The 25,043-nt window shown below is 38.2% G+C and overlaps 1 protein-coding gene across 1 annotated transcript in view; it reads right to left on the reverse strand.

Annotated features, from left to right (window-relative positions):
• LOC135706985 (O-acyltransferase like protein-like) overlaps positions 1 to 25,043 on the reverse strand; it is a 49,473-nt gene that overhangs the window by 9,575 nt on the left and 14,855 nt on the right. The window contains exons 2-9 of the mRNA XM_065228691.1: positions 20,777 to 20,923; positions 20,446 to 20,690; positions 4,062 to 4,350; positions 3,822 to 4,006; positions 3,193 to 3,716; positions 2,994 to 3,120; positions 2,630 to 2,819; positions 2,404 to 2,552 (exon numbers count right to left, since the gene is read on the reverse strand). Of these exons, the coding sequence (XP_065084763.1) occupies positions 2,404 to 2,552; positions 2,630 to 2,819; positions 2,994 to 3,120; positions 3,193 to 3,716; positions 3,822 to 4,006; positions 4,062 to 4,350; positions 20,446 to 20,690; positions 20,777 to 20,923 (1,856 nt within the window). The remainder of the gene's footprint in view (positions 1 to 2,403; positions 2,553 to 2,629; positions 2,820 to 2,993; positions 3,121 to 3,192; positions 3,717 to 3,821; positions 4,007 to 4,061; positions 4,351 to 20,445; positions 20,691 to 20,776; positions 20,924 to 25,043) is intronic.

A 25,043-nucleotide genomic window follows, 5' to 3' on the forward strand; every position in this document is an offset into this window, starting at 1 on the left:
AGAGCACGAAGAGACGGGAAATCCTCCGTCCGAAATGCCGGGACTTTGTCCTTCTTGCGTCCAGGTTGGTTGTTAGTTGCGACCTGTTTTCGGATGCGTTTGAAGTCTTCGCGTTTGGAGCACTGTCTGTCGGAACCTTGATGTGTGCACAGTTGGCGCATTTTAACGCCACGGCTCCATCCGCAGGGCAGTTGAAAGTGGCGTGTTCTTGAGCGCAGTTGCTGCAGCGTGGCTTGGTGTTGCAGTTGCGGGTACCGTGCGGGCACTGCGTTACGTCACGATGGCCGCCACGGTATGGCTCCCACCGTACGATGATGGAGTAGATCGATCGGATGGCTTGCAGCGCATTGAGAGTCATCGTCCCTTTCTGGAAGTGCACCAGGAAGAGACAATCCGGGTACGTCTTCACGTTTTCGTCTCTCCTTGTCATTCGGAATACAGCGATTGGGGCTAGCTTGTACCGGTTGATTTCAGCTTCGACCATCTTGGGGTCGAAGTTTGGTAGACCCCTCATGACTACCTTGAAGGGCTTCTCACCGGGGATGTCGTGCGTGAAGAATTCCGTCTTGGAATCCTTCAGATATTTCACGGCCACTTCGTACTCCACTTCCGTTCGGAGCATCACACTGGTGCCGATCCTGCCGAGCTTAAACTCGGCTGCAACGCCCAGCGATGAGAGATCGCCAATCCGCGTGTTGAGTGGGACTTGCTTCACCACCAGTGGAGGAAGCTTCATTTTTGCTGCACTCGGGCTGGCAGCAGTTTCCTTGTCGACGGCGTCGCCGAAATCACCAATGACTCGCACCATCGGACTGGCCTTGATTTTTTTTCCTCTTCTTAGACCGCTTCACCGTGGCTGAGGTGGTATTCCCTACATCGGTGGAAAGAGTAGCGTACCTATTCGAAATAGGTACACTCAAGCTACGCTCACCGCTGTTCTTCTTCTCCGTTTTCTCTCGGAGCCTGCTCCGGGAGCGCTGTCGTCCCATCACACGAAGCGACCGACACTACTGACGACGCGATTAAACTGCGAATGTTTGGAACAAACTGGAAACTTTAGAACAACTCGACAGAGCGAGCAAAGACCGAACTGTACTGCTTGACGTTCAAGCAGAGAATGACTGAGTGCCGTCAACAAGCTTAGGTACCTCATATTTGTACCTCTAGCTGTATCAAAATGCCCGAACCAATCAGATTCCGTTAACATACGGTCTATCACGCTTCACGCTCACTCGATTCTACTCATTTCTATTCCACATTAACTCTATCTACTACATAAAGTAAACGCTTTTATTCATATGACCTAATAAAGATCATTCATATTCCACAAATTTTACTAAAATTCATCCACTAGGTAAAAAGTTGTAAATCAAGCCATTTAGTAAAATAAATCTAACATCATACAGGTTCTTCCAATAAAGTCCAAAACTAAAGCGATAAGTCAATAAACATCTGTTTAACCACCAGCCAAGATTAAAAAAAATCTATTAACAATGTTTCAAAAACTGTTCCACTCAATTTTGCGATACACTGTACATCTATTCTGCGATCGTTCCAAATCTTGGAGACAAAATATGTGCAACCTGTCGGTTGAAAGCGAGGCGGCTGCATGAATGACATTCGATCGTGATTTGGAAACCAGAACGTCGTTCTCAGGGAACTTCGACCTAAGGGCTTCCACTGTCGATTGTTTAAGCAAGCTGCGGAAGCGATTTTGTCGTTTTCCTGTTTGCGGTGCAGATCCGGTTTAGTGTAGACAGTAATAAGCGCGAATCATTGGCAGCTACACATCATTTGAGCATGCATAAGGGCACAGAACAGAAGGGGAAGTGCAAACACATCGGTGAATCAAAAAGTGGTACCTTTTTTTTGCTCAACAAGCGATTCGTTGTGGTAGCGTTCCAAACGGGCTTTCTATGTGCTTGTGCATGCTGCCTATCTTAACTACAGGCAGAAGATGCCTCCTACCGCTAGGTGCGCTAGTGTTCGCCAAAGAAAAGTGGAGCCACTTTTTGATCCGAAGTTCCCCTTCTGTTCTGTGATAAGGGCCTACCTGCGATGATGGAGTCTATTTCATCTTTAAATTGCTGCAACTAAAGGAAGCAATTTTCTGAAATTTGTCCAATACAGTGGTGTGACAGGCTGTATTGGCTATCAAAAGCAACCGAGAAATGTTAAGCCAAGCGAGTTCTTAACAAAAGAGAAAATTGACGAAGCGAATCGATCATTGCAGTTACGCCCTTATGTATGGTCACTGTCGAGTTGCATATAAGAATAGCATTTAAGAAAAACTCTAAATTATGAACAGTTTCATGCAAATCGGAGAAGGTCGAGTCTGATCGATTCACCATTTGGCCTGGAACTGCTCATAACCGATGCAACAAATACTAAATCAAAATTTACCAAAACGGTGGAGAAAAAGTTATAATAGAGCGAACTTCGCACTCTTCCCACTTGAAAGAAGAAGATTGGAAACTGCGTCAGGTAGATGGCGTAGGACATTTTCGTTGTCACCCGGAATCCCCTCCAGGAAAGTAAGTCGACCAGTTTGTCTGCAAAAAGAAAAAGAAAAGAAAAATCAAATGTTTTCCATGCGCATCTTTATTATCCCAGCAACGAATGAACTCACTTCTATACCCTAGATGGGAGGTGAAAACTGCCCAGGCAAAGAACAAACACCATGCGATGGGCGAAAATGCGGCATAGTTGGCCGCGTGGAAAGGGCTGTACTCGTAATTCACGGAACCCATCGGTGCTGGACCAAAGAACGCCAACGTCAGTAGGAAACTGCAAGCATACCAACCTAACCGCAGTTGGTTCTGGAATACACAGACAAAATAATATCGACATTAATTTCATTCAGTTCATTGACATGCCAAATCTACAACAATCTCTAATGCTTGATTGAATAAACACATTATAATAAATCAGTACAGTGCCAGATGGTGTTTTGCATACAATATACATTTCAGTCTGATCACTGTTCTACTTACCGGCGTTAGTTGGAGATTTTTGAAGACTCGGCATGCATAGCCAAGCATTACGCCCATCAAATACACGGTGAGGCGATAGTAAGGCAGAATATACATATTGTCTGCCGTGTCGAATAGCTGTTTAACACTGAATGAACAAGGAGAATGGGAAAATTAGTTTTCAATTCATATTCCCAACTTAACAGAAGCATCTACTTACGATGTGCCGAAGTACACGTAGTTCGCTAATCGCAGTTTGTACGTAATGTAGAACCTGTGAATCGTTGTCACCAAAGCAATGACGACCAGTGTGATAGTGCCCTTCTTGGGCCATTTCCAAATCAACCAAATAAACAGCGGCGAAACCACAAAGAGCTCCGTATCGATTCCGATATGGTGTGTATGCGTCAGACACATGTTCTTGAATCCAAAGTAGTTGTGAATGAACAGCAAATTGCGCCACCAGTACTTCTTGCAGATGTCTCCATGATTCGTAACGACCAGGTTCCACTGTGGCCCACTGCTGAGAAACGGCAGCACAAATGTACAAATCAGAATTAGTGCTGCCAGAGGTGGAGCTATTCGAAGGAATCGTCCAATGTAATCCTGATACAATTTCACACGTTGGCCACGCATCAGACGACCGACTAATGAGTACGTCGTCAGGAACCCGCTGAACATGATGAACGGATCGGTGAAGAGCGACGCAGCACGTCCGACGACAGTCCATGGTTGACCTAGGGCCTGTGAAACTTGTTATCTACTGATATGAGTAAACTGGAAAGGAGTATCGCACTTCCCACTCGGTGTTTCCTTTCCTAGTTGCATACAAACATTCATTAGACTCACCTCACTCATGCTCGTTCGGTTGGTGTAAGGATTAAAAAAGAGTGCCATCGATTTGTGAGCTATGACGAGGAGCATTGCATTGAAGAAACGAATCCCATGAACGCAAGCCACGTCATTTGGATCCTCCTTGACGCAGAATATCGCTCGAGTGTTGCGAATCAGGGAGAAAGATGCCAACCAGTCATCTGAAAAGCATAGATCCATGAAAAATCAAAACCAACAATCTCCTGGAACACTTACTTTTACTCTCCGATTTGTACTCGTACAGCGTCGAGAGGAGTACCATTCCAAAGTAGAGGAGAAGCCCGATCCACACTAGCATGGTGGTGTCAGTGTAATAACGATTCCACACGCCATTTTTAACCTGGCATGATTCCGGTTCAACGTTCACCTCCAAGCGGAGGCCAGTGCCTTGGGTTTGATCGTGCAATAATTCAGCCAGCGACAGTTGGACATCTTGATAGGAACAGGTGGAAGGCACACATAGGGCCCAGTTGACCGTGGAGAAGCGTGGTACTCGGTGCCCTGGCTGAGAGAAAGTGAAATCGTGTTGAATAAAGATTACCAAAATTTCAAAGAAATAGGGGAAATACCAAAAATATCCCTTAGTACCGTCCCAATGAAGCGTTCATCTAGATAAAATTGATAAATAGCAGATTTTTAGCGATTAGAGCGATTGGCCAACATTAGAGCTTTAAAAAGCAGGATCACAAGGAAATGCCAAATGATAGTCGAGTAATAATATTAGCGATGGTAGGAGGAATAATTCTAGCGATGCTGTCGACGGAAGGGAAAATGAATCCAATTTCAGAACATCTTGGGAGGCCCAGTAGCTTCGACTGAACCGGTTAACAATGACAGCACAGCCGACTGAGAAGAGTGAAGTAAATGCGGCTCGAGAAGCACTAGAAGGCGTCAAATTAGACCCTTAAACTTGATGGAAGTACCCAAAATATTGTCAATCGCGTTTGCGTCACGTTCTGAATAAAGCAGACCAGCAGGAGAAGAAATTGCGTTTCGATGATGATCTGAATAACATGCATCAGTGCCAAGCAGGGACTGCGGAAAACTGCTTAGAGGAAACTTCAGAAACTGTCAGTCAGCTGGCAATTGGCTTACTTCCTAACCATAGTAGTGGTTTGATTCGGCGAAAGGGTCAACTGTTCCAAAAAAATCGAAGCAAGCGCACATAAACTTCATCGCATCATCGGGAGAAGGAAAACTTTTCGGGGACGATTGTGCTAACACCTGTCCCAAGTAGCATTTCTTGTTTTATTGCACTCTATTAGTGGTTATTGAGATCAATTTCATAAAACCGCCAATAAAATTAATAGCTCCAGCACAACCTTTTGATAACCGCTATAAGATCGTCATACAGCTTAGTGGACCACTCTTGATAAGGTTTATAAAGCATGTTTGAGAATCACAATAAAGCTGTCTTAAAACCTTTTGTCAGGAAGCCTCATACTCTACAAAAGGTTCTGATAGCCTCTATAAGAGTAATATTGTATCCAAGCAGTTTTATTACGCTTTGGTGAAAATCAGTTATAAAGCCAATTGAATTTTTATTGGCTTCAAAGCAACCGCCATAAATTAGCTTGTTGATGTTCTGTTCTGTTGAAACTTTTTTTCCAAATGGAAATCTTTAGCGGTAAAAATAGGTTTGAGTGTTGGTGTCAAGATCACCATGCCATCAATTTTGTTTCATGGCGACATTAGTGAAAATTTTAAAGAAAATATATGACTTTTTAGAAGTTCCAAAACATATGCGCTTGAAATGTTATCGTGTATATTGAGATAATATGAGCGTTAAATAAATGCGCCTCCAAAATAATTCAAGTTAACAAAAAAGATTGTTTCAGAAATCAAATGAATTTGATGAAATTACCTTAAATTTACAGAAAATTGATCTCAATACATAAATTCATACCAATGCACACTGGAAATCATTTTGGATCTCTTATTTAGCCATTATTTTATTGAAATTTCTTGGATTTTATTCCAAGGCTAATGGCATTTTCATAATGACAATATGGCGACAGAGGACAGCAGGCAAGAAAAACACCAAGCGCAATTTCTTAAAATGTCTAATGCTAACATTGCACACTGGGTCAGGAATGCAACCTAGCGGATCAAAATTAATAACTCCAAAACGAAGCATTTCCGCGACTTGGTGTCTTCGGCAAAATTTCTCGTCATAATAAGGACCATCTATTGACATAAACAAATAGTTCAAAACTATTCCGCAAAGATGGTGCCACAATCTAACTTCTTTCTCTGACGTTTTGGAGACTTGATGTTTTGGGCAAAGTTGTTTATCTTGACAAAATGAACAGCTCTTTCAAAGACGTTAAATTTCCACTGTCTACTGGTTCCAAGTTATATGGAGTTAAAAAAAATGTTGCAAATATGGTTTTTTTTTTTTTCTGTTTTGGTTTTTTTGCTTACAGCTTTATAATGTTTTATTATTCTCTTATGCAAATACATTAAATAAATAGCTTTTGTGAAGAAACATACTGGATTAAGCTTCAAATTTCAAAGATATTGTTGAAAAAACGAGAAAAAAAACACAATTTTCGAACATTAATATCTCCCAAAGCGCAAAAAATCGCAACCTGACATTTTCAGCAAAAATTAAGCAATACTCGATAAACAAAATATCAAAATTTGAGAGCTTAAGAAATAGCTTTTTTTAATGCATTGAATTTGTGTTTCGAAGACTTCACGACTTTGGCAAAGTTGGTTATCTTGATAAAATAAACAACTTTTCTAAATACGTTAAAACTTCACAGCCTAATGTTTTCGAGTTATGTGAAATTACAGAAAAAAATGTGAATATAAGTGTTTTAATTTTAAATATATTGTTTAAATGAAAATACCTCGAAAACAGTAGGCTGTGAAGTTTTAACGTCTTAAGAAGAGTTGTTTATTTTATCAAGATAAACAATTTTGCCAAAGTTGTCAAGTCTTCAAAACGCCATTTCAATACATTAAAAAAGTTATAGAAAAAAATAATGTTCCATTAAAATGAAGATATCTACAAAACACCAAAATATACCTCTCTCAAATTTTGATATTTTGTTTATCGAGTATTTCTTATTTTTTGCTGAAAATGTCAGGTTGCGATTTTCTGCGCTTTAGGAGATATTAATGTTCAAAAATTGTGTTTTTTTTTCTGGAACCAGTAGACTGTGGAAATTTAACGTCTTTGAAAGAGCTGTTCATTTTGTCAAGATAAACAACTTTGCCGAAGACATCAAGTTTCCAAAACGTCAGAGAAAGAAGTTAGATTGTAACACCATCTTTGTGGAAGAGTTTTGAACTATTTGTTTATGTCAATAGATGGTCCTTATTATGTCGAGAAATTTTGCCGAAGACACAAAGTCGCGGAAATGCTTCGTTTCGGAGTTATTAATTTTGATACGCTAGGTTGCATTCCTGGCCCAGTGTGCATAGGATGAAAGCAGAACAGAAAAGCATAATGCATGATTTTATTACGAGAACTATTTTCTTTTTACAAGAGCAATTCAAGCTGAACTTTGCATTAGGTCCTAAGTAACATTGATCGATTCTCTTCGTCGACTTTCTCTTTCGTTGATAACTTATTCACAGAACCGTTTCTTGATGTGTTTGTCGTATTGGATGCTAGATAAAAGCTTCTTTTATCGATTTATGTGCTGAAAATACCTGGGAATGTCTTTACATGACCGTGGGGATGCAAAGAGAAAGTTGACGAAGCGAATCTGTCAATATTACTTAGGACCTAATGCAATGTTCAGCTTGAATTCATTTTTTTTATTTGAGGGCAAATGTATATTCCTATTCTACGGGTGCAACCGATGAATTTTACAAACATTTAGAAAAGTTTTGAATAATGCATTAACCTTTATGAAAAGTTATGCGTGATTTCAACCTTTTTGCCCTAGAACTGTCACCATTTCGACCAAGATTCGACCGTGTCACCCCATGTATATGCGAGCGAGACGTATACACGAAATGTTTTCATGCTCATGCTAACAATTTTGTTGATTTTCTTTGCGCTCCGCTTTGAAGTACCGGAAAGTTTTGATTCTTTTCTATGTTGTAAAAATAAACCACCTATTTACATTTCTGACAAGTCGCAACTGAATGCTTATAATTGTTTTAAAATAACTGTTTCATGGCCAACTAGTTTTATTGCGCTTATTTATAAAGCAACGAAAGGATTAATTTTTTTGGTTTTATAAGGGCAATTTATATTACTTTTTTGTATACTTCAATGCAATCATAAAACCTTTCATAAGTGAAAATAGCATAAGCATCAGTTGGTTTTTTAATTAGCTTTATAGGGGTTTTGTAGATAGCTATAAGAATGTTTCATGACTTGCATTGTATATGACCGTCATAAAGCTGTAGGTAATGGTTGCAGCTGCAATAAAACCTTTATAAATTTGGAATATAGCCAAGCAGCTCTAGATTTGTTACTTGGGGTTCCAAGTTCCAAGTAGGTACACCACCGACAAACCGACATGAATGACCATAGCAAAAGCAATAAAAATTTCCGATCAACGTACACTATTTACATCTGGCTCCGTGTTCGCGGGAAATATTTAGCTAAGCCATGAACCCGCATGCAAAAGTAATGAATTGGTTCGTGTCTGATCTATTCTGGACAAATAATTTATATCTATATAAATAACCCTATGATTTTGACAATTCGGATCACTGCACATTTAAATCGGCCGTTAACGATTTTCGGGCATAAGTCATAATTAAGTGTCATGTTGGTTTGTCGGTGGATACACTCCCTGATAAACTGCTTCCAATGGATAATAATCGCCCTTATCGAGGATGCCACGCAACTTGCTGATCCAACGCTGAAGTAGAAGCTCGATGCAATGATCGAACAACAAAACTATCGAAAGATAAACAATTTTTGACGTTTAACTTTTTCCAGGCAACTTTGAAACCATTAATGCCGTCATAAAACTAAACGGAATAGGATCAAGCAAAATGGCCTCAGAAAAAAAAACGATTCAGTCTGCAAATTATTTTCATTAAAGCCGAATTAAAAACGTTTTGCATTTGTTAGCGATTTCATGAAAGCAAGATAGCTTTTTCACAATTGGCCAATGGAAAATCAATTTTTATACCACCGAAATATTGGTATTATTCCATTTGTTTTTATATTATCTTCGTTTATCAAGATGTTTTTCCTTGAAAATAACTTTAATCTCATCAATTCATCAATGAGCAGTAATAGAGATTACAAAAATCATCAAATTATCTCGGCTGGACACAATGATAACTTTACTTTGTCTCATAAATTAAAAATAATAAGTAAAATCAACGATTTCCGAAGGCGGACTTATTTTTTTAGATTTTCCGAAGCACATTTCACATTAGATTTAATCTATCACTTAAAAATACTACAAAATACCACAAATTGAGAACTGTTTTGATAATTTTTGTATTTTTTCACTTTAATGATGAGGAAATTTATGTGGATTTTTTGACAGATTAATTTTTGAACAATGAATGTGACAAGATCGGATGATATTTATGTATCCCGTTTGATCTTGATTGATGCTTTATTTTTAGTGCAGTTAGCAAGCGTCAAAGGCAAATGGCACCAGTATTGATGCCAAATGGCTTTTATTGTAGTTTTAATAAGTTTACCAACCGCATCCGGGAGCTACGAGTCGTACGATGCAAGAAAATCTTGAACTTCCTTAAGCGAGAAATCCGGTAATCCTGTTCACCGACGAGAGCATGTTTACCGTCGATCCCGTATCAAATTCCAGAACCGACCGGTATATTAGTTCTCTTCCGGTAAAAGACGTGGCCGACGATCACAAGAACATGTATCTGACCAAGAATCCTGCTAGCGTTATGGTGTTAGGATTGGTGGCTTCCGATGGCAAAAAAAAATGGACCCGGTGTTCATTCCAGAAGGCGACAAGGTCAACACGGAGGTCTACATTGGGATTTTAAGTATGTATGTTCTTCCGTGGATCAAAGAACAGTACGGTCCGAGGCCAAATGTTGTATTTCAACAAGATGGGGCTCCGTGCCACAGCTTGAACCGAACTCAGAAGTGGTTGCAGGAACATCTTCCGTTCTGGGCGAAGGATATGTGGCCGCCATCCAGCCCCGATCTTATTCCGCTGGATTACTCAATATGGCGCGTCATGAAGGCCAAGGCCTGTTCCAAACGCCACCCGAGTACAGCAAACATTATCACGCATATACCTAGTAGATGATTTTTTTTTTGAAATATGAATCCTCAGTAGACGTGTTTTTCATCATAGGAAAGTGTCACTCGAGTCATTCAAAATGGAAGATAGGCAAAGGGCTACAATCCCTGTAGTTGGTGTGGTAAGACCGCATTTTGAAAGAAAGGCGAGTTCTTCTGGTATTTGTGTTTTGAAAACGCACCCGTACAAAAATGGCCAAAACTTGATAATCCCGACACCGATTCTGATTGGTCAGTTGCGGCCAATCCTTGATTTGTGGCCGGCTTCACAAAATGCAAACCCCAAAGATTAGTTTGAGTGCAAAGATTTTGGAATTTGGTTAGCAAATGCCGCCAAAATCGTTGGGTCAAATTGATCCGGAACACGTTATATACACGCAAACAAAAAATCTATTAAAATGAATGTTAGTTTCGTTTCCTATCATCCTCTGTTCATGAACATCGCAACGAATGTTATAAATTGACCATGCAGGCGATGTAATGGTTTTTTGTCTTTTTTTATTTCGTGTTCTATCTACGCTTTCGACTATACCAGTAAGCTTGTAGAACGACGCACATTGTAGAACATTGTAGAACGACACACACACTTGCCTCGAATCTCTCCAGCAGAAAAAGTATACGAAGTCGAGTATGCGAGAAAATGAGCGCTTCATGTTTGCTTTTAGGCTAATCATATTCAGAAGCATGGAGAGAGCAGTGGAGAAAGCACAGGTCTGATAATCGCAACGTTCGTGGTTCGAGTCCAGTCGGCCGGCTGTCTGTGTCCTCTTTTTCTCGACATAACTAATTTACCTCACTAATACACTCTACATTTTTCGGTCTCCAATTTTCTTGCATTGGACTGCAGCTAGGTACATCGCATCCTCGGTTCATGCGGTCTCCACTAACATCCTCTGATGATGAATCACACATAATTGTAAGCGAATCTTACATCCCCCGGTTGGGTGTAGGGGAAATAGCTCTAATGTTGGCCTATGGATCTAAGATTGGGCCCATCGCTAATAATCTGCTATTTATCAATGTTATCTAGATGAACGCGTCATTGGGACGGTACTAAGGGATATTTTTGGTCGCTATTGAAAATTTAGTCGATTGCTGAATTTATGTATGGGCCCAAATAAGGGGCATTTAAGCCGACATTACATACATTTCCCCTACGTAACTTTTTTTGAGCACCGTTGGAAAGTTGAAGGTATTAGAAGCATTTCCCAAAAATAGAGCATTTTTTTAAAATACGCAAACTAAATTTTTTAAAGGACGCAAACTAAATTGGTTTCTGAAGAGGTAAATTTTTAGTGCGTAAATTCCCCGAGCCATCCAGCGCGCGCGATGCATAGCTCCTAAAAGAATAATAAATCATGATAACATTATTCTTCAATGCAATCATTCACTTAGGCTTACCAGGAGCTTTCACTTTGATTTTAAAACCACCATATTCTTCAATTCCAACCAACAGAAGCGAAAGTAGCAGTATTTCTCGATAGTCTGCACGCGTAAAGGACTTTTACAAGAAACCTTTTGCAGTGATGGAGGCTCCATGGGGTCGTATTTATGTAGAGTCGAGCGTTTTCCAGGACTTCAGGAATTCCTTAGAAATGGCAACGTCTGGTACGTTAGATGTTCCCTTCAAAACTTATGTGAATACTGCTTCTAGAATTAGCTCCAGAATATGGTGCCGACACGGCAAATGCAGCAACTTCCGTCTCAGGCGCTTCTCTAACGAAGCAACCGCACCATTGCACTATGGGCAAAAATGGGTCCAAAATTACCCAAAATTCAATATCTCAACAGCCCGCTGAATTCCGGCCATGAAAAACGACTTTTCCGAAGGTAATCGATTGCACGTGGTCCCATAGACCAGAGAGCCTTGTAGGTATGTGTTTTGGACCATTTTACCCCAATTTCCTCTACTTTTTGGAGGAAATGTTTTTTCCCAGCTCTATTTTTCGTAAAACATAAGCACTTTATGCATGGTTTTAGAATACTATGTCTTTAAACAACAGTTCATGAGATATTAGGGGAATACGGGGTACACTTTATAGGGGCGTAAGGGGTAAAAGTGAACCCTCGCTAAATTTATTTTAATTCATAAAAATGTTGAACGATGCGATTGTTTGAATGACCCCAAAGGTTGCCCCCCTTTTTTATTGTAAATTTTCCATTTACCATGAAATTTATTGTTTTGTACAACATAAATCAAGGTAATTTTATTGTAAACGTAACAATATAAATCAAATGTTAAGACAATAATTTTCGTCTTATTGTTACATTGTTTTTAAATGTATTTTTGTTGTAATTATTTGTTCGGGATGGAAACCATTAAAAATAAATACAATCAATGATTTTTAATACAAAATCCATTTTTTTAATATCATAATATTTTTTTCTGAAAAATATTTTTAACTAACTTTTATTTGGTATTTTGAGTTCCGTCATCGGCCAAACAGTTCAAAAGTTATAAATTTTTGAAAAAAATCGAAATTTTTTTTTTTTTTTTCACTGCCCTAATATATAAATAGTCACCCTAATGACAAAATAAAAAAATACGGGTCTAATATATGGCGATAAGGAACAAAACTACCAATTTAAACACAATTCTAAAAACCACTATATCGTTTTGCTGTATACAGACAAAAAAAATGAAAACTCTTTTAAAACAGATAGCAGTAACTTAAAACTTATTTAACCCCAATTAACCTTAAAATTTCGAAAAAAAAATCTTATTATTACAGGCAACCTTTGGGGTCATTCAATCAATCGCATCGTTCAACATTTTTTATGAATTAAAATAAATTTAGCGAGGGTTCACTTCTACCCCTTACTCCCCTATAAAATGTACCCCGTATTCCCCTAATATCTCATGAAATGTTGTTTAAAGACATAGTATTCTAAAACCATGCATAAAGTGCTTATGTTTTACGAAAAATAGAGCTGGGAAAAAAACATTTCCTCCAAAAAGTAGGGGAAAATGGAATAAAATGGTCCAAAACACGTACCTAAAAGGCTCTCCGGTCTATGGGACCACGTGCAATCGATTCCCTGGATGATTTTCCTTCGGAAAAGTTATTTTTCATGACCGGAATTCAGTGGGCTGTTGAGATATTGAATTTTGGGTAATTTTGGACCCATTTTTGCCCATAGTGCATTGTGTACACCAGAGTTGGAGGCAGTGCCAGTGGTATCATACCCAACAGCATTAATTTGATTGATGAATCCCCACTTTTCTAATTCTGCATAAACACCGTCCGCGATATCTCCTCCAGATCCACTGGGAATGATTGGATCCCCAAGTAATTGCTCATTATTATTGCCTGTCACCGTAATCGCAAGTCGCTCCTCTGGTTTCTGAGTTGGTCCTTTCGACATTTGCTTGGTATCCATGTGTAATACCAAGGCATCTTTCACGATGAATTCAATTTTGCCGATGTTTTCCGTTTCAAGTCGAGTGTGTTAACAACATGAATACCGTAAAACGGGGTAACATTGATAATTTTTTAAAGTATATTTTAAATATTTTTTGCAGCTATGAATATTTTTCAAATGTTATATTTTTAAAACAAGTAGGGTTAACTACCCCATTTCCGGCCTATTAAGCATAACCCGCACTTAGTCTTTCTTAATCTAGTTCAGTTTAGCACCAAACGGATTGTTATTATTATTGATGGCTTCCAAATTTATTTATCTTTTCGTACGTACCGTAAGATTTTAAAACGAGAAACCAATCGTTGAGATATTGTCAAAAGTCCAACACTGCTTCTTGACGCCAAACTCGGCCTACGGATTTTAAACTTGGCCTAACGCATTGAAACGCAATTGAAACGCCATTGAATTTACTTCGGCCTATCGGATGAAGATAAAAATTGATTCGGTCGGAGCGCTTCTTTTGATTTTGGGAATAACACTAGTTTACAAAACAACATAAAAAGTGTGAACTTTAGTGGTTGACCAACGTTTCTAATGCAAAATCCTACGCTGAATTCACTACCGTGGTCAGAAAAAAATAAAGTAGAGCCATTTTTGAGATATACAAAAATTTTGATTTTTTGAATTTTGGACAAAAGTACGATTACTAAAATGTCATTATCTTTGGAACTAGTGCACCAATTTTAAATTTTTTTTTTATGAAAATGAAGCTAAATAAATTTGTTATCGTTCACTAGAATATTATGTCTTGATAAAAAATTTAATTTTGAAGTCATTTAAAAATTTACAGCATTTTTTTTTATTTTTCCTGCGAATTTTCCATTAAAATCTTGTTTTAATCAACATTTTTAATGTTCCAAGATTGACCGTTGTCCCGCTCCTAGGTTCATGCACCACTTCCAGTAAGCCTTTCTGCGGACGTGTACGCATACGGTGCATTTCACTAACACTACCAGCTGTCACGCAAAATTAAATGGGATATTTTCAACAATATAATTTACGCTAGTGTTTGTGAGACCGCTCGGCGAGAACCTAACGCAACCAACTCAATTTGACAGCTTTCTTTCTTTAACTGCTTAACGATGTATACGACAAAACGTGAATTCAAGTGTAAAAATGATTCTCAAAAGTTTTGCTACGCGTGTGGCAACTATATATTTACAAAATCGGTCAATTTCACTGCTTCGTTGCAAACTGCATACAGGCTTTATTTTAAAATTGATCCTGGAGACTTTGACAAACCGTGGATTCCAAAAGTATTATGTAGTTCGTGCAAAACGTGCTTGGCTAGGTGGATGTCAGGCGCAAGGTAAATTGATTTTTTGAATAACTTTCATATAAACAATTTATGTACAGCATGGTAGTGCTTTGTTCTTTCCTGATCGACATTATCTTACTTCATCTATTTTTGATAAGTGTTAATGTCTTACTTACTAACTCACTTATTTGTTATCTGTCAGTCGCTATTTGTCCTTTGACATGCCCACCATATGGCGTCGACCGTTTTGTCATGCAACGGATTGTTATTTCTGCTTGACAAATGTTAAGCAACAAGGACGTCACAAAACAGTTGAGTATCCACAAGTGGCTTCTATGACAAAACCTGTTCCACATTCAAGTTCGGTCCCGTATCCTGTTTATCCAAAGCGGAAACGAGCGCCCTCTGTTGAATTGACCGTTACAAAAAGTGAGGAGGAATTCAAGGAGGAATGCGAGGAAGACTTCGAGGTGGAATTGGAAAGAAACCCAAAACTGTTTACACAATCCGAATTTAATGATTTGGTGCGAGATCTCGACTTATCGAACGAGAAATCCGAATTGCTGGCATCACGCTTGAAAGAACACAACATGCTGAGCAAGGAGGTCAAAATTTCTTGTCACAGGAATCGTCACAAGAAATTTGACAAATATTATTCTACAAAGGACAAGGCATGTTTTTGCCATGACGTAAACGGCTTGTTTGAAGAGTTTGGTGAGCCATATGATCCAGCTGAATGGCGTTTATTCATCGATAGCAGCAAGTTGAGCTTGAAAGCCGTTTTACTGCATCAAGGGAATGAGAAACCTTCTATTCCATTAGCTCATGCCGTTAATATGAAGGAAACGTATGAATCAATGGCTCTATTGCTCAATTTGATAAATTACAATCAACACAATTGGAAAATTTGTTCCGATCTTAAAGTGGTTGCCATGTTGACTGGATTGCAACAGGGATACACAAAATATATGTGTTTTTTGTGTAAATGGGACAGTCGAGCTCGTAAGGAACACTACGTCCGAAAAGATTGGCCAAAACGGGATAATTTCACAATTGGTAAAGACAACGTTAAAAATTATCCTCTTGTGGTAAAAGAACGCATAATACTTCCACCACTACATATAAAACTTGGGCTATTCAAAAATTTCGTCAAAGCGTTGCAAAAAGAAGGGCCGGCATTCCAGTACTTGAAATCAGTATTTCCAAATTTATCCGACGCAAAGATAAAGGAAGGTGTATTTGTTGGCCCACAGATCAAAAAACTGCTCAATGATTCCGCATTCAATACAGTTTTGACACCAGATGAGGAAGAAGCGTGGAAATCGTTCCAGCGTGTTGTCACAACCTTTTTAGGAAATTTCAGAAGCCCAGATTATGAGGAAGCCGTCGATGAATTGCTCAAAAATTATGAGAAAATAGATATAAATCAAAAATATTGTGTTTGTTACATATAATTAATTTCAAATCCTTTTATTTCACTGAACACAGGTGTGAATATGTCTTTAAAGATACATTTCCTACATTCTCACATGGATTTTTTCCCGGAAAATCTTGGTGACGAGAGTGATGAGCACGGCGAACGTTTTCACCAACAAATGAAGATGATGGAACGTCGTTACCAAGGGTTTTGGGATGAAGCAATGATGGGTGACTATTGTTGGTTTCTGATTCGAGAAACAAGTTCAAAACATCGAAGACAAAGTCATTCGATTCTCAATCATTTTTAATAAAACCTAAATAAATTTCTTTTGTATCAACTCGGTTTTAAATCCTGATATGCCTTAATCAAATTGATATGTAGAGAAAAGAATCTCCCATGAAAACTTTACATGCGATTTGGATGCTTACAACGACACCTAGAAAAGGAAATCAGAAATCAGAAATCAGATTGATCGCCCACGGTTGCTGCTCTGTTATTACCAGATCAGCTGCAATTACACAGAGAACCAACAGATGATGTTTGGGACTAACATTCATCCTCAATGTGTAAGAACTGGAGATCTAATATTTAGCAATACCAGCGCCGGCCGTGTCCGAATGCAGAATGCAGGTCAACTAGGGAATGGGAAGGAATGTGTTGACGTGGTACTCGCTGTGAAGGAAACCGAGAAATCCTCTGCGCTTCCACGAGAAATCACTGGGATGTTGGAGATGTGGGGAAAGGTTGCACGCACACGCAGGGATCGTTTTTTGGTGGAGCGATTATAATACACAAACACACACACACACACACACACACGCGCGCGCACTCATCCAATTTCTATTTTTAGATCAGGACCCACACTGTGGTAAGTGATGCGATCGGTGTTAAAGAAGAATATGTTTTCATTAAAATCTAGTGGGTATAGAATAAGGCAAAGTGAAAAATTGCAAGGAAGGGGACGGGCCTGGGATTGACCTCCCGACCTTCTGCTTAGTAAGCAGAAACGTTAACCACTGAGCTACCGAGCCTCGTCAACTTACAACGACACCTAGAAAAGGAACTCTAAAGCTGTTGTATTTCAGCAACATTTTTAAGTGTTTTACAAAAATGCTCATAACTTCAACAATTTCCAACCGATTTCATCCTTTAAAGGCTCATTTTCTCCGGTTTTGAATGGAATTTAAGAATAAATTATGGAATGACTTTTTGAATATTTTTATCCCATTAAAAATGTTGATTAAAACAAGATTTTTATGGAAAATTCGCAGGAAAAATAAAAAAAAAATGCTGTAAATTTTTAAATGACTTTAAAATTAAATTTTTAATTAAGACATAATATTCTAGTGAACAATAGCAAATTTATTTAGCTTCATTTTCATAAAAAAAATTTAAATTGGTGCACTAGTTCCAAAGATATTGATATTTTAGTAATCGTACTTTTGTCCAAGATTCAAAAAATCAAAATTTTTGTGTATCTCAAAAATGGCTCTACTTTAATTTTTTCTGACCACGGCATTGAATTCAGCGTAGGATTTTGCATTGGAAATGATCATCACCTTACCGAGTTCAAAAATGCTGTAAACTAGTGTAATAAAAGGGTATATTTTTTTAAATTTAAAGAACTCAATACCTAGATAAGATATGAAATTGATGAACGAAAGTGGAAGCAAGAAAGAATGAATGCGGAAATAATAATATTAAGAAAAAGTCAAAATCAACTCAAAAAAATATATTTGAAAAATCATGATTGTGGAAAAATAATATTAATCAAATATGCAGGTAATGGGGGATAATATCAGGAATAATGATTTCAATCGATATTGAAGGCACAAATAAAAAAGTTATTGAGCATTCAAACCCCTGTACGCCGTTATCATCGTCGTCGAAGGACTCCACCGACCTCATCGGCATCACGAATGAGGAGGAGATATAAGTAGAATAAACGTTTTTTACCTTGTACAGACATACAAAGTTCACTGTTGTACTACCGTTGTACTGCTTTAAGCTAGTACCACAAATTGTACGTTTTGAGGTACTAGATTAAAGAAGTATAACGGTACTAATTTGTATGTCTGTCTGTGGTATTAGATCGTACTTATTTCTTGTTGTTGTTATTTGTCCATCCGAAGTCCTGTCTTGGAGGAAGTACCCTAACTCGAGGCCACCAGCCGGGGTAAATCGGGCCAGCTATAGCCTGTCAGTGGCAGGTAAGCCGCTTCTTAAAAAGTGAAAAAAATAAGATTAAAAAAACTCATATATCTTCAAAAGTAAACAAGATACGAACTGGGTTTCTTGGACAAAGTTCTTTGAAAGAGTATTTTCTACAACTTTTGTCAAGCAACCTACCTTGTATATTGAAAAACTGAAAAATATCGATCTCACTTTTAGGGGGATTAATCATCAATATGAAAACATAAAGCTCATTAGCGTACCAATAAACTTATTCGAAGAATTCATACCTCTAAAATGTTTTATTAAGACGCTAACTATTAGGCGCACGAAAATGACATTTTCAACCTTTGTACAATTGGCATTGACGGTGACTCTGTAGCTCTTTACTTCTATGGTAAAATGCATAAGCAAACGTCAGACTGTGAGTGAATCATGGCGGACTTCGTACTACCCTTTCACTTCATCGAAAATTCCCGTAAGAAACTGTCAATCTTTGCTAGAAGAGACGATTTTTCGACGGTGCCATCAACGCAAATAGGTGGATAAATTAGGATTTTAATTACTTGTTGTTGTTACTTAAAAAAAACTATGTTTTTTCCATCGAATGAATTAATGAATAAATGAATAATGTGTCACATTGTTTCGGTAAAAATTATTGCAATGCTGGATAAAGCCTGCAGAGTCAACAAGGTGAAGTGTGCAGCAATTGAGTAGTTCTCAATCATTGGAATATTACCCTACTACGGTTTTTGTTTTTTGTAGTTTATATTACAATAGATTTTTTTGAATCACTTCCTATGAAATGCATGTGAGTTTCATTTGTAGTTACCTATATATATATGTATAGTGATTAGGGCGTACCGTAAAACGGGGTAACATTGATAGTTTTTTAAAGTATATTCTAAATATTTTTTACAGCAATGAATGTTTTTCAAATTTTATATTTTTAAAACAAGTACTGAGGATCCAAGAGTTAATTCTTTAGTAATATGTTGAACGAAAATTAAAGCATTTGCACTATTTTTTTAGTTTTGTGAGCGAACTTCAGTATTTTGATTTGGGGTTACTTTGATAATGCTCGATGAATGTAGAAAAAAAAAATGAGTGAAACTCAAACAATTTAGTTCCTTAAATATGAAACTTTGAATGAGTATATAATCAGAAAACTTCATAAGCAATAAGAATACAACATTGAATTTGTAATGGCTGTATCGGAAATACAATTCATAAGTGATGGTTTGAGTGCTTCTTCAAAAAAGCGAAAAACACGACAAAAATTTTTGTTTTTAATGTTTTTTAAAATATGTAACACATACTATGTAAAAACTATATACGATATCAACGGAAATACCCTAAGCTATAATATGGAACCAATGTTTCTTATTTGGAAAAAGCACAGCGAGTTAATTTATTCTTTATATTATACTATCAAAGTTACCTGGATTATCAAAGATACCCCGTTTTACGGTACATGCTATTGTTAAAAAAACAAACAGATTAATCGCCGATTTCTCGGAAGCTCAAACTTGCAAACAAACTATCTTAAATGGTAGAAGAATCATTCCTCTACCTGATTGTTGTTAGTTTCCGAGATTGAGCTTTTATTCGCAAGAGATCGATGATTGTCGTATTTGTTTACAAAAGCATGTATGCCATAATCGCGGATCAGTTCGGAAATTTCGTTGGGCCTGTGGAATGTAAACATACACCAAACGCGCAAACCTGATCTCCTTGGCAATAGTTCACGATTCTGCATCAGCAAATCATGATCACGGCATCGATCTGACTTAAGTTGAATACCATCGCAATGACGCCATGGAGAAAAGTTGTTCTACAACTTGCGAACCGGCTGACGAGCCTCCTATCGGCGTACTTCACACGATAATCATAGCATTATTGTAAGAACGAGTGGTAGGCATAATGGGAAAACGTGCAGCGTTCGCAAGTGCACAAGGTTCGCGCTATTATCGAAGCTGCAGTGTGCAACAGGTTTTGGGAACTCATCCCAACCTCATTACCAGGGTGTAATTTACAATAGTGGCCTTACCGGTTTTGCTTATCGATTGCCAAAATGAAACGGTAGTAAATATGATTATCAATGGACTGCACTTACATCATCGAGCTGGCTTGTGAGAATTCCCCGTGATTGAACTAAGCTGAGAATGTGCTGCAGGAAAACAGTATTGGAGATGACACTCGGTTGTATGCCGGCCAGGCAGTAGCGTCCCTGGAGATGGTGCTGGTCTGCGGCATTGTTTTTCTCGCCGCCGCGAATACTCAGACACTGATCGTAATCTCCGAACTGGTTGATGTTTCCATTCAGAATACCGGAGTGCAGTTTTGCACTGGAGTCGTGCACTATGGGAAGGGAAGCGAAACAGGGTTACATAGAATGCAACTATCGTGTTGACCGGTGTAATTGCCTCATTAAACAATTTACTTACTCCGTAGGGCCCACATGTCCATCGCTCGAAGGGAGGTTAGGTATCGTTTGGCTGCTCGCTTGCATTCTGTTGACACCTGTTCACTGTAGGCCGGGTCGAACGGTGCATGTATCGCGAAAAACTTTTGACTCAGTTTGGCAACGAAATCTGGAAATAGACAAGGATAAACGAGGAAGCACAGTTACAACTGGTTTCTATTGGCGAATATGGAACGAGGCCAGCTTGAACTGCATTCATGTAGGTCAAGGTCATCGACCGAGCAGCGTTAAATTTTGCAATCCGGAATTTCCTTAGATATGGATCGCCTACAGCAACACGAGCTAACATGCAACAAAGGGATTTCGATTGTTCTGGAATTATTTGAAAACCATCGAACGTAGAAATGCGGCACGCAGTGCGAACGAATGGTGCATTTAAAATTTTGTTCGTATAAATTGATATCGGATTGCAATGGAGAGGGTACATCATCATAAAAGCGAAACTGATGAGGATGGCATATTAATTTACGAACTGAAGCTTTGTTGTACCTTATGATTGATGAGTAATGCGATGCATCATAATGCTTCACGATTTGCATAACTGATCACGCTACAGAGTTAATGTAAAGTTTGTTTCTGGTCCACGTAATTGTTTGAACAGGTTAGACAAATTTAAAAAGAACCAATTTACAGAGCAGTGTCAAATATTTGAATATTTCAGCAATAACTATACAAAAAATATGATTAACTACTAAGTAGAATACTACAAGCCGTTTTTTTTGTTTTCACTCGAATTCGAAGACATCGGCGATGGATATGTTTGTTTACAAAGCAATTAAGCCCAAATCTCGAATCACTCCGGAAATGCGAACCTTTGTCAAAATCGTCAATGACTAAGTTTTATTTCATGTACATTTACTCCAATCGTTGCTATCTCACTACATATTGCTGATTGCATCTGAAACTGGACTGTCCCAAAAATGCAAAAAGTGTGATAGAAGTGCACATTTCCGTCAAATCGTTTAGATGTCTTGGGAGCACTTATTGCTTGCATCATAAGGAATAAGTGCACCGAAGACACCAAGACGATATGATGTAAACTTGCAATTTTATCACACTTTTTAATAAGTGAAAACGCGCTTATAAGTCCAATTTGGTGTGAAATGCGCAATAATTCCTTCCTTTTAATTAGCTACAGGTCAGGACAACGATGGGGAGTTCACTATGTTATATTTTCATTTTATTTCAGAAACCTTATCTTCCAGCAGAAGCTCTGAGCAGCAATTTCAACATTTATAAAAAATCTACATTTGCCAGCAACACTGACTATGTGTATCCTATGCTCACCTTCCCTACTAACATAATTTCACAAAAATCAGCTCTGTCAGAAATGAAGTTTTTGTTGTTGTTGCGAGGAGTTGAACCAATGGTCCCAATAAAAAAAATAACTTTGACTTTGATTAAGGTGGGCTACAGTCCAACTAAAACGTAGCCCACTTGAAGATTGAGAGAGTATAGTTGCTTCATAGTCTGGCGGATAGAATCTCGGGAATCAATTGAGCTGTCAAATAGCGGAACCAATCGAGCAAATTACGACCAACAACAGAAAAGAGCACATCAGCTATTGCGAACAAAACTTCGGAAACCCTTTTCTCTTGACTCAAGGCTCGCCTACGCAAACTAACACCATCTTTGGGTTGAGAAAAGTTTCCCTTATCCGATGATGCCGGTAATTTGCGTTCGATTAGCGAGGAAAGAATATTCAACGTTTTGTTTATAAAAGTTGATAGTACCTTTTCAATTGTCGGTCTAAAATACATTGAATTGATTCCGCTTTTTAATAGATCGAAATTCTATCCACCAGACTATGATTATAGCGACTATACTCTGGAGGTGGTTTGTTTACATAGATTTAAAAAAAAAAATCAAAAAAATCCAAAATCTAAAAAAAAAACTAAAACAACAATATTTTTTGAAAGAACATAGTGGGATATCTTTGAGTAATTATTTATCCAAACGCTTAAATTAACTTGAATAAAAGGTAAACAAACCACCACTGGATGTCAAACTGATTAATGTGGGTTCATCGCGTTCCTTCGTGACGTCAGCGTGCAGTAACCTATGTATCTGAGGCGAAATTTGTTCTTTGTTAATTTATACTCACCCTATTCTGTATTTCGTTCGAAACGAAATTCTCATACATAAAAATATATTTTTTTGTAAAGGAATTTCGTTTTGAACGAAATACATAAGGTGAATATCTCGTTTACTTTTTCGAAGGGACGTATCAGCTTTTGTAAACAATGCATTTGATCGTCAATTTGGCGTAACTGGTAGCTCACCCACGCATACTAACACTACCATCAGATAGAAGAAACTTTACCCTACCTGATAGTGGTGTTAGTAGGCGTAGACGAGCTACCAGTTACGCCAAATCGACGATCAAATGCATTGTTTACAAAAGCTGATACGTCCCTTCGAAAAAGTAATCGAGATATAGCAATTGAAGGAAATGCTTTTCCCCTCTAAACTACATAATTACGCAATGTTTTTCAATAACCCATCCGAACGTTATAACTCGAGAAGATGAGAAAATCCGAAGTTATTTCAGTCTGTAGCAAGACTTTGATATAAGTGAAGGGGAGGCGATACAATAGCCATCCTCTTACGCATATTAGATTGAGCATTTTTGAATAACACATCTGAACATTCCAACTCGACACAAAGAGAAACACCGAAATTATTTCAGTTTGGAACTTTATTTTCATTGATATGAATGAGGGGATAAGAATAAAGTTAGAACCCCCTGTACGGATCAAGAAGGATAATAAGAAAAACTGTATTGAATTTGACAAGCTCGTAAAGAAAGATGAGAGGTATGTAGTGAGAAAAAATGTTAACGGAATTGAAAGGGTTTTTAAATAGCTGAATAATACGAGGGAGAGAAGTAGAGAGACTGAGAAGTCGACAAAGGAGTAATAGAGGGGGAGACAAAAGCGGAAAGAGAACAATTGTATCAGGAGAGAAACAGAGAAATAAAAAAAAATAAAAGACAGTCTTGTGATTGGCTTTAGTGGAGCAAGATCAATGAGTTATTCTTTACTTCAGAGATGCCAAAAGAAAGTTTTGAAATATCCGGAAAGACACGACAATGGCGTAGCTCGGTAAGTGTGAATGAACCAGATTTATCCTCGTTATGAGCATGAGGTGTTAGTCCATAGATGTAGCCAGAGGGGGGCAGGGGAGGACAACTCCCAAGTAACATTTCAAGTTTAAAGAGGTTTTATAGCATTCTACAAGTCTTAATCACGGTCTACAGAACGACCATAAAACCAAAATTGTTACTTGGGCTGCCCCCCCTAAACTCAACAATACAAAGGCTTTCGGTAAAATGGAATTCGACCAAATTTTCCATAGTAAATTTTTTTTTCGCCCCTCCCTAGCTCGAAACCTGGCTACGCCCTTGTGTTAGTCCCCTGAGAGTGTAAATTAATTCCCTCGAGAGGGTAAATACTATTCCCCTGAGAGGGTAGATAAAATTCCCCTGAGAGGGTAGACAAAATTCCCCCGAGAGGGTGTATCATATAAGATGTAATTCCCCTGAGAGGGTATACCGGTAATTCCCCTAAATTAATAACTGGTTGAACACCGTTACGTTTTCCCACCACAAAGTGAGAGCGGTGCGCTTGGTTCAACAATCCAACGTTTTTTTATGTCACCAGCACTATCCACGTATGTATGAGTATCATTGCCTCAACCTCACTCTAACTACTCTGTAAAAATCAAGCCGAAGTAGTACGTATGAGTATCATTGCCCCGTAACGTGGGTAGATCACCTTTTCGTGGTACGTTACGGGATGTAAGATCTACCACCGATTACTAGTCGTGACTACTTCAAACTAAGGGAACAGGATTTTTCAGTAATCAAAAGAAAACATCTTAGTCCTTGTTACTTTTTATGCCTTGTTGATAGTGGCAAGACTTGGCTTTGTTTACCGAGGATGATCTTGAAACAAGGAAAAAAATGAGTTAGTTGTCTTCATCTATGTGATTCCTAATCTTCTAATCGTTGTTCCCTAGTTTGAAGTGGTTAAGACTAGGGTTCTGATACATGGTCATTATCGGTGTCATACCTTAATTTTGTTGCTAAGGAATCCAATTTTGACTGACAAAGGGGCGCGCCTTTGGAGGGTGTTTCAACACTCCGAAGGGTATAAATAGCGGAACCTTTCAGTTAGAATCGATTCCGTGCGACGAAGGCAAGAATGACAACTGTATCAAAACCGAAT

Source organism: Ochlerotatus camptorhynchus, unplaced genomic scaffold (genome assembly GCF_037179485.1).
Source record: "Ochlerotatus camptorhynchus isolate MF236.1 unplaced genomic scaffold, CSIRO-AGI_Acam_v1.1 ptg000300l, whole genome shotgun sequence".
Taxonomy (NCBI): domain Eukaryota; kingdom Metazoa; phylum Arthropoda; class Insecta; order Diptera; family Culicidae; genus Ochlerotatus; species Ochlerotatus camptorhynchus.